Source organism: Oryx dammah, unplaced genomic scaffold (assembly GCF_014754425.2).
Source record: "Oryx dammah isolate SB20612 unplaced genomic scaffold, SCBI_Odam_1.1 HiC_scaffold_9, whole genome shotgun sequence".
Taxonomy (NCBI): domain Eukaryota; kingdom Metazoa; phylum Chordata; class Mammalia; order Artiodactyla; family Bovidae; genus Oryx; species Oryx dammah.
In genome coordinates this window covers 12,615,139-12,629,073 of record NW_024070193.1, presented here as the reverse complement: position 1 = coordinate 12,629,073, position 13,935 = coordinate 12,615,139, and the positions used below count along the sequence as shown (strand labels likewise).

Here is a 13,935-nt window from a genome sequence, read left to right as displayed (position 1 = left end):
AACTCTGATACAGGGGTGTACTTGAAAATGTCACCTCATTCTCCAGACATCTCTTGAGTGCTCTCATTTCCAGGAGCTCTGCTAGGCAACCAGGGGCATGGAGATGACCAAGACATGGTTCCTCAGGGAGCTGACAGAATGTGGGAGGGAGACACCTTTTGTGCCAGAACCCAGGGAGATCCCTGCAGAAAAGCCATTGCAGGTGGTGAGGATACCAACAGCTGGTGAGGATACCAACAGCTGAGCCTGGGAGCACCAGCCCAGCCTGACTCAGAAGAGCTGGAGGAGTGAAAACCTCCATGTAGGGTGCAGCAGAGGATGATAGTGTGATGGTGGGAGGTGGGGCTGAGGCTGGTGAAGGGAGGCTGAAAAGATAGCTTTCAGTTCAGTTCAGTTCAGTCACTCAGTCGTGTCTGACTCTTTGCGACCCCATGAATCACAGCACTCCAGGCCTCCCTGTCCATCACCATCTCCTGGAGTTCACTCAAACTCATTTCCATTGAGTCGGTGATGCCATCCAGCCATCTCATCCTCTGTCATCCCCTTCTCCTCCTGCCCCCAATCCCTCCTAGCATCAGAGTCTTTTCCAGTGAGTCAACTCTTCACATGAGGTGGCCAAAGAATTGAAGTTTCAACTTTAGCATCAGTCCTTCCAGTGAACACCCAGGACTGATTTCCTTTAGAATGGACTGGTTGAATCTCCTAGCAGTCCAAGGGACTCTCAAGAGTCTTCTCCAGCACCACAGTTCAAAAGCATCAATTCTTTGGCGCTCAGCTTTCTTCACAGCCCAACTCTCACATCCATACATGACCACTGGAAAAACCATAGCCTTGACTAGATGGACCTTTGTTGGCAAAGGTCAGCCTATAAAAGGTCCCAAATGCAAAGCCAAGGCACCTGGACTCTTTGCAAACACAGTAGAGCCATTTAAAGAAGTGAAAGAAGAGATGACTTAAGATCTGTATTCGCAAAAGCTGGGATTGTTAGCGATGAGGATGGATTAGAGAAGAGCAGAGATACGGGGGGGCCCATGCTTGGAAGGATCTGTAGAGGTCCCTGCCACCACCCTCCCTAAAACAGGACATTGTAAGGAGGAAAGGATTGGGAGAGGGACTTGAGAGAATATCACATTCTCGTCTCTTAATGCTGCTTTCTTCTTTGAGAAAGTGGTTAGGAGGTGAGAGTTGGCCCTTCAGGGCTGTGGTCTCCTCAGTGCTCCTCCTCCATAGCGGTCAGTGTTTCCCATTCAGGGACAATAAGAGTATTCATGGAAGTGGGGAATAGGGCTCAGGGCTAATGTCTTCATTTTGAAGGCATTAGACTGTCTTAGATTTGAACCATGAACTAGGGCTGCTGAGAATTGCTGGCCTCCTCAGAGTTTTCTTCACTCAGAGAGAAAACTTCTGATGAGTCTGTGCAGTTTATCATGGACTTTTCATTTCACAGAATTTACACTCAGATTGTCTGACCTCCCTGAAAACCTGAGATTATCATTTTTATTATTAACATTTCTGTAACTCTTCACACTTTTAAGAAAATGTATGAGGCTGGTTTTATTGATTTTTGTTGTTTTTAATTGGTTTGTAACTTTGCTATCAATAAAGTCACAAGCACTTTCCAAATTGTTATTATTTTGAGATTATTTTAAATCAACATTAGGACAAGGACCATGTCATTAACCAAGTGTCTAATTTTTCTGCTTTGACAGTATTTACCAACTGGAAGAGACAATACACAACAAGAGAAAAGGAAGCAAGAAAATACTGTGTATTTGAAATGCTAATTATTTTGCTTTTCCATTAACAGGCGAGCGATATGTGATGACATTTTTGAACGTGTTAAATTTTGGGGATCAGGGTAAGATGAAATTCTGTAGTGTTTTAATTAAAGATGAGCTATCTTCACAACACTTTCTAATATTTGCCTCTGTAGTTTGATTCTTTTAAAAATATCTATCTGTTTATTTATTTTTGGCTGCACTGGATCTGTTGCTGCGTGCAGGGGGCTATTCCTGGTTGTGGTGTGCAGGCTTCTCAGTTGGGTGGTTTCTCTTGTTGCAGAGCACAGGCTCTTGCATTACAAGGCAGATTCTTAACCACTGGACCACCAGGGAAGCCCCTGTAGTTTGATACATTTAATGAAAAAACAAGTCTGAAGATTATAAAAAATGAATCCTGAAGACTGAAAATTGTAGGTCTTTATAAATGTATGTCTGACTATTCCTTCCTGTGTGTCTTGGGCAGCAAGTTCTCTGTTGGGATTCCCTACCCTTACCCAGCTTTCTGCAGAGCTCTGGGGCTCATTTTGGGGGTCAGAGGGTGCCAGAGTAACAGGGAGATCATCACAGTCATGAAGATTTGGCCCATGTGTGTGGCTAAATAGGTCTTAATATTTTTTCACATTTATTTTTGAATACTGTCCCTAAGTAGTGGAAATAAAAATAGAAAAAAATCAACTTGGCATTATGACTTTTATAAAAAAAAGTACTAGTGATGCAAATGTTCTGTATCCTGACTGAATTTATGCAGTGATCTTTTGCTGTAGCTTTTCAAGAATTTACTATTTGGGGGGAACTGGGTAAAGGGTATATGGTTCTCCCTTTTATTTCTTACAACCCCATGTGGATCTATAATTATCTCAAAAAGTTTAATCTAAAAAATTATATTAGAAAAAATGTTAATAGTGCTATAAAAATTCAAGTACAAAAACCAATAAGACTGTTATTTCTTTCTTTTGTTTTGTAGGTGTGTATGATATAGTGAATAATCTTGGCTCCCTTGTGGCCAGATTAATTTTCCAGCCAATAGAGGAGAGTTTTTATATATTCTTTGCTAAGGTGCTAGAGAGAGAAAAGGATGCCTCACTTCAGAAGCAGGTAGTCTTGGTTTTCATGTCCCCATCTTCCAAGTGAATTCTCTGTGTGTACAGGATCAACAAGACAGAAATGAGGAGCTGTCTATTTCCCTCTGTTTGATCTGAAATTTTCTTCTAGTTTTCATTCTCCCCTCACATTCTGAATGATGGCAAGATCCTGAGCTCACTTCTCCTTTCCAGCTTCTCCTTTTCCTCCTGACCAGCCCTTTCTTTTCACCCTCTGTCCTCTGTGACCTTTTCTTTGTCCCAGCCCTCTCAGAACTCTATAGCTGTCCCCAGTGCAGCACAGACCCCTTCCTATGGTTTAAGGTTTAAGAATGAGGCTGCCTCCCCCCTCCTCAGATTCTCAAGAACCAAAGCTGAGCTGAAGGATGCAGAGACGGGGCAAGGCTAATTGAGGGCATGGAGAGGAAGACATGGGCCATCTGGTCTCGCTCACCACACCAGTTGTTTAGCTTCTTAAGGACTGTGATGTGCCCAGAGCTCCATTCTGACCCTGAGAAGCTACATAGTCTAGCCAGTAAAAAAAGATGAGATTTTAATCCAGGAGTATTTGCGTGTAGAAACTTCCCTTTTCCTAGAATCATTGAAAATGTCTGACTTAGAATTAAAAGCAAACTAGTTAGCCTCTTATGTGTCTTAGAATATATTTTGCAGACGACAGTTCATGCATAATATCTTTTCAAAATGAACCAATCTGGTTCTTAGTCTGATTTAGGAATGTTTTCTCAGTGTCGATTACAGAAACATCAGAATTTGGACTTGTTTGTCAGGAGAAGCACATGGACAAAGCTAGCTAGTGCTGTAAAAACTTGTCAGTTGAAGAATAAATGTCAGAGGGGAAAGTGTTTCCTAGGCAACATTTGAGACAATTTATCCTAAACAAGTTAAAAACTAACCCTCCCCTGCTTTCTTAAGGAGGCACACTTTGTCTTTTTTCCTCCATTTGTTAATTGAGTAGAAACAAACCCAGGCTGTAGAAAAGCAGCTATGGTTCTCAGCAGTTGAAAGAGTGATCCATGAAACAGGGAAGGGAGAAAGCCACATGGGAGGTTTCTCTCCAGCTCATGATTCATCCCACTTCCTTCCTTCTCCCCTGGCCCCAGGAGGATGTTGCTGTGGCTGCTGCGGTTTTGGAGTCCCTGCTAAAGCTGGCCCTGCTGACCGGCCTGACCATCACTGTTTTCGGCTTTGCCTATTCTCAGCTGGTTTTGGACATCTATGGAGGGGTCATGCTTAGTTCAGGATCAGGTATGCACAGTTTTTTTCCAGATCTGTTCTAATTTCCCAACTGAAGGAGAGGAGTCTTATGAAAGTCAGGTACGGTTGACATGTGTGTCTGTATAGGGAAGATTGCCAGAGGCTGGGGCACCTGAGGTCACACCAGCTCAGGGTGCAGTTGGGGCTTTGGCACCAGGTTGACCAGTCCCCACAACCTCACTTGGGGAAGTTGTTAGGAATCCTTAGCTTTCCTTTCAGGCCTCAAATGTGTTTTGCCAAGTGCTTCCCTGTGCTCCCTGTAGGGTAAGTGAGGAAGGCAGAGAGCAGGCTCTATAATGAGTCTCCGCTTGGTACTAAACACATCTGAAGACAGTAAGTGCCACATAAATCTCACGGCCTGATGCATAAAAGCCTCTGAAGGATAACCCAGAGCCATTTGCAGAGAATGAAATTGATCTCAGCAAATAAAATGGTATATTTAATCCAGTGACTCTTGGGTTTTGAAAGAGAAAAGTATCAAGTGTGTCTAACTTGGAAACACCTGGTGCCCAGGCCACTGAGTGTCTCACAGCATCGCTGGGCCCTGGGGACTTTACCAGTTTCGAGATGCACTGGGTCACGGACTAGCAATCCATTTACAGTGTTTCCTCTTGGGTTGAGCAAAGATGTTTTTAACTCCTCACATCACTAGACAAGATCCTTGAAGACTTTTTTCTAATGCCCTGTCTCAAATGTAAAGGGCCCTTTCAGATGCCATTCTGCAAGATCACTGGCATGCTTTTGTCTCCACTATAATGGGCCCAAACATTTAGTATTAGGAGAAGAAGGGCCGAGTTTCTACCCAAGAACAAAGGTCATTAGGTTTGGACAAACAGCTGCTGTGAAACCAGTGATGTGGTTTGTAGTGCCCTGGGTCAGGCAACTATAGGAAACCGTTAGCAAGTCAGTGCACAGAGAGCAGGACAGGCTATTTCACAGCAGTTCTGCCCCTCTAGAAAGGTAATCACCGAGGAGCAGCCTTTGTAATGCAGCCACAGGACAGTGCCACAAGGAAAGGGCTGTCCCATCAACGTAGTATTCACTTGCCTAAGTCATTAATCATTGAAGATACATCAACAAACCATTGTCATTGTGTGGTCCTTTACTCAAGTGAAATGCTGGTGCCAGTCTTGAGCACTGATGATAGATTTGTCAGCTAAAAGGGTCATTGTTACTTGATAAATGAAGGTAATGAATTATGTCTCTGATGTTTTATGTCCAAGTCATTAATCATCTTAGACTCAATAAGATATTCTCTTGGTCTCATCTTCAGAGAGAGAGAAGAATCTTGAGAATGGTCTGGTTCCTTAGTCTCTGGAAAGGATATCTGGTTTGCTGTAGTCACTGCAGCATCTTTCGGACCCTTGTCTCTTGCCTGGCCCAGGCCTCCGTCAACATCCCTGCCCCAGCAAGGTCTTCCAGCATCTGTCTCCTCATCACCGCTCCCTCTCATTTTGACCAAATTTCTGGCTGTGTGTGCCTTCTGGGAGGGTGAGTGTGTCTCCCCAGGGTGCCTGCTGGCTTTCCTTCCCTGTCTCCACACCACCCCTCTTCTCCTTGCCCTCTTCTCGACTTTCCGGACTAGTGCTGCAAATCCAAATGCCTTTCCTGTGCCAAAGATATTAACACTGCTGCTCTCTGCCCCGATACTCCTCGCCACAGCGTTTTTTTTGTTCCCTTAAATATTCACAAAACATTGCCTTTCTCCAGAAAGTCTTACTGAATCAGAAAAGAATGAGGAACTTTCCATGGCTCAGCCCAACCACTTAGTTTTGAAAGTGGAACTTGCAACGCCGCTGTCCTCAGTTGCCCCAGTTGCATGTTGCTTTTGTCCTTGCCCATGAAGTGGACTCACCTGTGACCAGACCTGCAGTGGCTCCTTTAGAGACCTCCGTGCTGCTTTCCTAAAGTGGGACTTGGCCGCAGCACAGGCAGACTTTTGTGGCGCACTGAGGGTTTGCTTTGCAGTACTTGGGGGGCTCAACCCTGTGTGTAATTAGGGGCTGTGGAAGTGGTCTGAGACTTTGATCAGACGTTTTCCTCATATCTAGCTTTTCCATCCTAAAGGAAAGTATAAACATTCAATGAACTTCCCTGAGACTTCTCACATTCATCTCTTAGGTGCTTCTTTCTTGCCCTTTCTTTTACTTTTTTTTTTGGAGAAAGAAGAGCTTATTATTTGCAGCCAGTAAGGAGAACACTTGCTTTCCTAAAGCAGTGTCTCTTTCACTTTTTAAAAATCTTTTTTTCTTCTCAGGCCCCTAATATTAGTTTCCCAGGGCTGGGATCACAGTGTGTCATGAACTAAGCAGCTTATAAGAACAGAAATTGATCGTCTCACTGTTCTGTTGAAGTCTGAAATCCAGGAGCCAGCAGAGCTCTGCTCGCTGTGGCAGCTCTAGAGGAGGCCTCCTTCCTCACCTCACCCAGCTTCTGGTGTTGGCTGGCAGTCTTTGGCTAGGAAATGCATTACCCCCATCACATGGCTGTCTTCTCCCTGTGTGTCTTCACATCATCTTCCCTCTGTGACTATCTCTGTGCCCAAACTTCTGCTTCTCATAAGGACACCAGTCATAATGGATTAGGGCCCACTCTGATGACCTCATTTTAACTTATTATAAAGATGCTATTTCCAAATAGACCATACTCTTAAGTTATTGGTGATTAGGACTTCACATTACTTTTGTAAAAGTGTTAGTCACTCAGTTGTGTTTGACTCTTTGCGACTCCATGGACTGTAGGCCACCAACCCCTCTGTCCATGGGGATTCTCCAGGCAAGAATGCTGAAGTGGGATGCCATGCCTTTCTCCAGGGGGGAATCTTCCCAACCCAGGGATTGAACCCACGTCTCCTGCATTGCAGGCAGATTCTTTCCCATCACATTACTTTTGGGGGCAATACAATTCAACCCGTACTACCACTCAGCTCAACCCAGAGTTTAAGGTTCCATCTGCAAGTTCCCCAATTCCAACCTCTTTCCCTAAAGTTGACTCAAAACCCTTCTATTCTAATCACTGTTTCATGCCTGCGTTTGTGTTCTCCACCTTGCAAAGCCGTGCGCTGTCCACATGGCGTCAACTTTCAGTTACCAAGTGAGAGGTGCAGGTTGTGAGAGGAGCCCCGCCCCTCTCTGCCAGAGAGAGAAGGACGGAGAGAAGCAGGAAGCACACTGAGCGTAGCGTTGAGCCACTGCAGGGCGGACCCTGGTCCTTGCCTCCCCTGCTGGAGTTGTCCCATGGCTGTGGTAGGGGCCAAGCCACTTCTGCAGCAATTTGGGGGAATGAAATGCAGCCTGACATGATGAAAATGTGGAACCCAAGAGAGGGCCATCAGTGCTACTCTGTTAGTACTTCTTTTGTCTTTGTTGTTTTTTGGTTGTTTGACCCACAATATAGTCTCTGAGGTATGCTGGTTCCCAACTCCACTCTAATCTAGCCATCCTTGACCTGAATGGAGAGGAAAAAACTCAGAAATACTTGGGAAGTTCACAGTCCAGAGGCATGCTCACTAAGACTGAGACCTAATCATAGGACCGTAGAATGCTTCTCCTCACCCATAGCTCAGTATCCCATTCCTAGGCCAATTTAGAACAGTTCTTCTTCTTTTTTTTTTTTTAACATTTTATCTTTTTTACACAATTGTAGGATGCACATTTTATTCAAGTTCCCATAGACTATAAACTGGGAGACCCTGAAACATCCAGGGACAAAACATAGTGCAAAAATTTCAGAGTATAAAGGTATTGAAATCATACAAGAGTCTATTCTCTTATTACTGCAGTTCTTTTTATCCAGTCAGATCAAACCAAACCAAATCAAATCAAATGAATCCAATCAGTCCCATGAAATCAACTCCATTAGACCACCAACATCAGGCAAGCCCCTCCGCCAGTAAGATTACAGCTTGCTAAAGGTTCAGATAATGGGTAGCATTTTTTAGCAATAAATTACTTTAAATTAAGGTAACTGCATTTTTTTAAGACATAATGCTGTTACATAACTAATACAATACAGTATGTTGTCATAACTTTTATATGCACTGAGAAGCCAAAAAAATTCATGTGACCTTTTTTATTAAAATATTTGCTCTATTGCAGTGGTTTGGAACCAAGCATGCAGTGTCTGATTGGTGTGCTGATTCCCAACTCCAGTCTAATCTAGCAATCCTATCTCATCTGAGGGGGGAGGAAAAAACTTGGAAATATTTGTGAAGTTCACAATCCAGAGGCAGAAGCTCCCTGAAGACTGAGACCTAATCATAGGACCACAGGATGCCTCCCCTCCTCAACAGCTCCCTACCATATCACTTCTTTTTGTTATTTTTGATGGCCATGAAACTATTTAGTGTCCCCGTGGCACGGGGACCTTTCATATTAAGCAGCTTTCATAACCATGAATAAGTTTCAGATTCTGAGACTCTGGAACTCCCCTTGGCCTGCCCTTTTCTTTTAGTGGTTTCTTTTTTTTCTTTATTGAGGTCTAATTTACATAAAGTAAAATACTGTACTCTTAAGAGTTTCGACAAATGTCTACACCCTTGTAACCAATATCCAGATTAAGGTACAGAACATTTCCGTTACCCCAGAAAGTTCTCATAGGGCCCTTTCCACCCAGTTGCCCCACTGTACCTCAGAGGCAAGAACTGCTTTGATTTCTTATCACCGTAGGTTAGTATTACTTTTAAGAAGAATTTCGTATAAATGAAATTACACAGTGTAGGCACTTTCACGTTTGGCTTCTTTCCCACAGTATGAAGTTTTTGAGATTCATGCATGTTTTCACATGGATCAATAGTTTTTTTTTTCTCCTTGATTGCTGAGAAGTATTTCTTTGTATGGGTGGCCCATATGTTGTTTATCCTTTCTCCTGTCTATGGTCATTTTGGACTGTTAGGAATAAAGCTAACTACAGATGTTTTTGTACACGTGTTTTTGTGAACATGTGCATTTATTTCCACTGGTTGTATACCCAGGAGTAGAATTTTTGGATTGTAGATTGTGTACATGTTTTTTTTATTAGAAACTGCTTGACTGCCTCTCGGTAATGGCCCTTTTAAAAGAGGGGCTCAGGGAATTCCCATCCTGTAGGTTAGAACTCCACACTTTCACTGCTGACAGCCTGAGTTCAATCCCTGGTCAAGGAACTAAGATCCCACAAGCCACATAGCACGGCAGGAAAAAAAAAAAAAAAAAACAGAGGGGATCAACTCTATTTTAAGGCTCCTGATCTTCTGTTAGCAGATTTTCCCAAAGCTTGTTAGTTAGCTATAGAACCTAATCACTTTGTTTAGAAGAAGATAACCTTATGAACCCTGGTTCTCCCTGCAGAGTTGTGGGTGTTCTATTTCCATAGTGTGCTGCTGCTCCTGAGCCCTGGGCTTCTGCAGGGCTTCTTCAGCTGCGTTTGTCTTCACCTGCAGGGCCGCTAGCGTCTCTAAGTGCTCAGACTAGCAGGCTTCTTCATGCTATTTCAAAAAGTGAAATTTGTTTGCTGGCCAGATTAGCTTTTAGTTGCTAAGCTAGAGATCTGTATATCTCTTCCTAACTGTCCATTTGTTTTTGGCTGTTTATTTTGGTCAGTGCCCTGGAATGCTCAGAGTCCTTCCAGATGGTTAAGACCACACATCTGCCCAGTGACCACACCAGCAGGGCTCATGACCCCTCTGGTGTTTTCTGGCCATCCAGCCGATGTGAGGATGCACGGGGGCCTCCCACTTGGGCTCTGGAATCTCAGCAGGTTGTTTCCCTACAGGTCCTGTCCTACTGCGAGCCTACTGTCTTTACGTCCTCCTACTTGCCATCAATGGAGTGACTGAGTGTTTCACATTTGCTGCCATGAGCAAAGAGGAGGTAGACAGGTAGGTAACCTTCAAGACGTACCTGTAATCATGGCCTTCCACCAAAATGAAGTAGCTTCTTTCTTTTCATTCTGAACATGTATTTACAGAAGACTCTTTTAGAGCCTGGAGTATAGTGCTTTCCTCAGGCACCATTCAGTGAGTCTTCTCCACACTAGGGCTGGGGAGCAGCCACTGTTCCTCGCCTCCCTTTGTCAAGGGAAAAATCTAGGGCCTGAAGGGCTGTGTTAGTCCTGATTGGCAGAGGCAGGCACCAGACAAGACCCCCTCCTCCACCACCTCCTTGCCCAGTGCTCCAGAGGGTTACTCAGGAGCTTCCTCAAGAGTCAGGTCTACATGTATTTCCCTGATGGTCCAGTGGTTAAGAATCCACCTACCAGTGCAGGGGGCACAGGTTTGATCCCTGGTTTGGGAAGATTCCCCATGCCTTGGAGTAACTAAGCCCATGAGCCACAAATACTGAGCCTGAGCCTCCTAGAGCCCATACTCCACAGCAAGAGAAGCCACCACAACGAGAAGCTTTAGCACCACAGCCAGAGACTAGGATGTGAACAGCAACAAAGACCCAACACAGCCAGCAATAAAGAAATAAAATATTTTTTAAAAAAGCAGATTTATGGACAATCTCAGGGCTCTATGACATGTCTCCTCAGAGAAAGATTCAAGTGCACATAGAAAATTTGCCACATTTTCTCCCGTCCATTGACCCTGAGGTTGGGACCTCTGCCCTGAACTTCAAGCAGTAGTTCTTAATACTGGTTATGAGTCAGAATGCCTGATGGAGCTTGTTAGAAATGTAGATTCCTGTCCACTCTACTCCCACCACTCTCTCTCCTATCATACCTACAGAATCAGTAGCCCCTGAGCATGTAAATGTTTTCTTTAAAGCTCCTCAACGATTCTGATGTCAACTTCTGGTATGAGCCTCTGATCCACACCCAGGATCATTCATCTCTTGTGTCCCAAAAGCCAACAGTAGAAAGGTAGTATCTGAAGACATCACTGTAGCATGTAGTTGAGAAGAAGGATAATACTGTTAGCGGCAAAGGAGAGAGAGAAGGAAGAGAGGAGAAGGGGTGGGAGTAGGAAATGGGGCCAGTGGCCCTCATTATCCCTTTGCCCCTTGAGGTCTGGGTCCCATGGGGGTTTCAGGCTGCCTCTGTAGTGCCTTGAGTGCTGTTGAAACCCCTCAGAGGCCTAGTGGAGTACGGGGAGGTGTGCAAGGATACCTCAGAGATGGGGGGAGCCCTTCCTCTCGTTCACAGCAGCCTTTGCTTCGCACTGTGGCCTGTCTCAGGTTTGATGACCTGTGGGCCACACCATAGTTGAGAGCTGGAGTGTAGAGCAGCGGTCCCAGCCCAGACTGCTCAAACTCCCCTCAGAAGTTCTGGCCCTCTCCCACATCAGCTGAACTGAAATTTCGGGGGTTGGGCCAAGGAGTCAGCTCCAAGAGATCGCTGATGATAGCTCTGGCTTGAGGAACCGCTGGCCCAGACCAGCTTTCAGAGTAAAAACTGCGCTCACCACTGTGACCCAGTGCGTATTTAGGTGTGACTGAAACGAAGCTTCCACAGCACCCAGTACCCCAGGCACACGCAGAGCACACTGATGATGGCTTTTAATTCTGTTTCAGTTTTTTAAACTGCCATGTCATGACCCACTAAATTGATTTCCCAGCCCACTTTTAGGTCACAACCCATAGTTTGCAAATGTAGTCTAGACATGGTTTTTACTTCAGACAGTTAAATTTATAGCTATACACTGCTTTGAATCTGTCCTTTTTTTTTTAAGTGGATAAAAAGATCTCTAAGTTTAATTTTGCAAATACTATGTTTTTACTTGAAAGGTGCTTCTAACATGAAATAATTTAAAAATATAATTTAAAACATACTAAATAAGGTACTGAAGTGTGTGGGAAAGAACTCTGGACTAGGAATCTATCTCTTTGAAGGGAATTTTGTTACAATAATTGCAGCATTAATGTTGAAAGGGAGAAACAAGACTAAGCCTGCTTAAAACATTAAAAATATATTATCTTCCAACAAATGATGAGGGAGTACAGACAGTGACTGATTGCTTTGGTTTCTCTTATATTGCATTGAACCAGAGGAAGTAGCTTTTTAAGTTAGTTGTAATGGGACCTGGACAGCATATTAAAATCTGGAAAATGATTTTCATGGTATTAGTCGTCAACATAGAGAAAAGACAGAGCCATATTCTCATCTGAAGTAACTCACTTCCCCTAAGAGTAAAATGTGGTTTTAAGCATGGTCTCCAAGTTTGTATTAAATGTAGTAGCCCCCTTTCTGTCTGGGCCCCTGGCCCCAACTCCCAGTTTTGTTCTGAACACATGGAGCACCTGGGCTCATCACTGACCCCAGCCTTTTTTTCCTTTCTATGAATTTAGCCAGACATAAAACAGTAGTAAGATTTTTTTGTAGTATAATTTAGTAGCTTTCACCTATTTTCCTTATTGAACTACAGGTTAATCAGTGTTTGTTTTTTAATAAAACTAAGGCATTTGGTTGGATGTGAAATATTAGAATGTCCTTTGAGCTACAAGTTCCTTTTCTGTTAATAACCTCATAATCTATATGGAAGATTGGTGGCTTCACATTATGCCCCACTGAAGAATCTTGGTTGTGTTTTGTTAAGGCTGTCTCATTTCATTTTGTTCATTTGACAAATTTTTTTGAGCATCTGTTCTCTAAGAGGCATTGCTTTAAGCTCCAGGAGCACAGCCATGAACAAAACAGACATGATCCCTGCTCTCCTGTAGCTGACAATAAGGGAAACAGACAGCAAACAAGGAAATAGATAAGCAAATTGTGCTCTGTGGAGAACTAAAGCAGGGGTATGTGGTGAGAGGGGGAGCTGTTTTAGATCGGGAGGTCTTTCTGAGAAGGTTTCATTAGGCTGAGGCCTCGATGACCAGGAAGAGTCTGCTATGTATAGATGGGCTAGAACCTTCCATGCAGAGGGGACAGTGATGCAGAGGCCAAGGATTGAGAGCTCCTCTGTCTGACTTGTTGGCCCTTGAGTGCCCTGCATGGAGTTGGACTCCCTAACTGTTGACTGAATGAAGGACAAGTGCCATCTTTTCACCTAGGCACATGAGACCTGCGCCATCCTCTACATGGTTACCTAGGCTACATTGTTATGGCCGTACCTTGATGTTTTCAGCCAGCATCCACTGGGGACACTTCAGTTGCTTACCTTTTGCTAAACTTGATTAAAAATAACTTCCTGTTTATGTGAACCAAACCTTAGAAAATAGTCATTTGTCGCTTACTAATTTCCCATTGATTTACAAAGTGGCATTTTAATTTTATCTTTAAAATTCTTATTTTATCCTGAAGTGGATAATGCCTTTAAGGCTATAGATTTGTGTTGGAAAGTTCAACAGTTGCGGAGCCCTCTTCTAATGAGAAACAGTAGACATCCTCATTTTTAGCGCCTCCCAAGTGGCTACACCGAAGAAGCCACACTGTAACTTGTCCCTGCTAGAGTTTACATGAATTAGCTACCAGTTTCATTCATTGTTTCCCTTCTGCTTGGAGTTGGGTGAACATGACTTTGAAAGTTTATGAACCTGTGGTCTGAAGAACCAAACATTACACAGCATCTTCTTTTTGGAAAATTGGTCAGAGTACTGGCCTACCCTCAGTGGCTTGTTACAAAGTTGGCCATTCTGATTGTTGATTAGCATTAGTGAAGAAGCTTCCTCTGTGAAGATGTGGGCTCTTGTACTTCCATTACTTATTAAAAAGAAACTGTGTCGACTGAGAAACAAATGAATTACTTCTCTGGAATTCTAGATGAAAGCACTGTCCCCTGTTAGAGTATGGGGTGTGTGTGTGTGTGTTCTTGATGCCACACTCTCCGATAATTATGCCTGTGTGTGTGTGTTCTTGATGCCACACTCTCCGATAATTATGCTTGT

General features: G+C 43.7%; 1 protein-coding gene across 5 annotated transcripts in view; it reads left to right on the top strand.

Moving 5' to 3' along the window:
• RFT1 (RFT1 homolog) overlaps positions 1-13,935 on the top strand; it is a 47,136-nt gene that overhangs the window by 21,390 nt on the left and 11,811 nt on the right. For all 5 annotated transcript variants that reach the window (XR_005722208.1, XR_005722207.1, XR_005722206.1 and 2 more), the window contains exons 8-11: positions 1,808-1,858; positions 2,746-2,876; positions 3,982-4,126; positions 9,887-9,992. Coding sequence is in view for 2 of the 5 variants with exons in the window: in XM_040247189.1 (XP_040103123.1) it covers positions 1,808-1,858; positions 2,746-2,876; positions 3,982-4,126; positions 9,887-9,992 (433 nt within the window). In the remaining 3 variants the exon portion in view is untranslated. The remainder of the gene's footprint in view (positions 1-1,807; positions 1,859-2,745; positions 2,877-3,981; positions 4,127-9,886; positions 9,993-13,935) is intronic.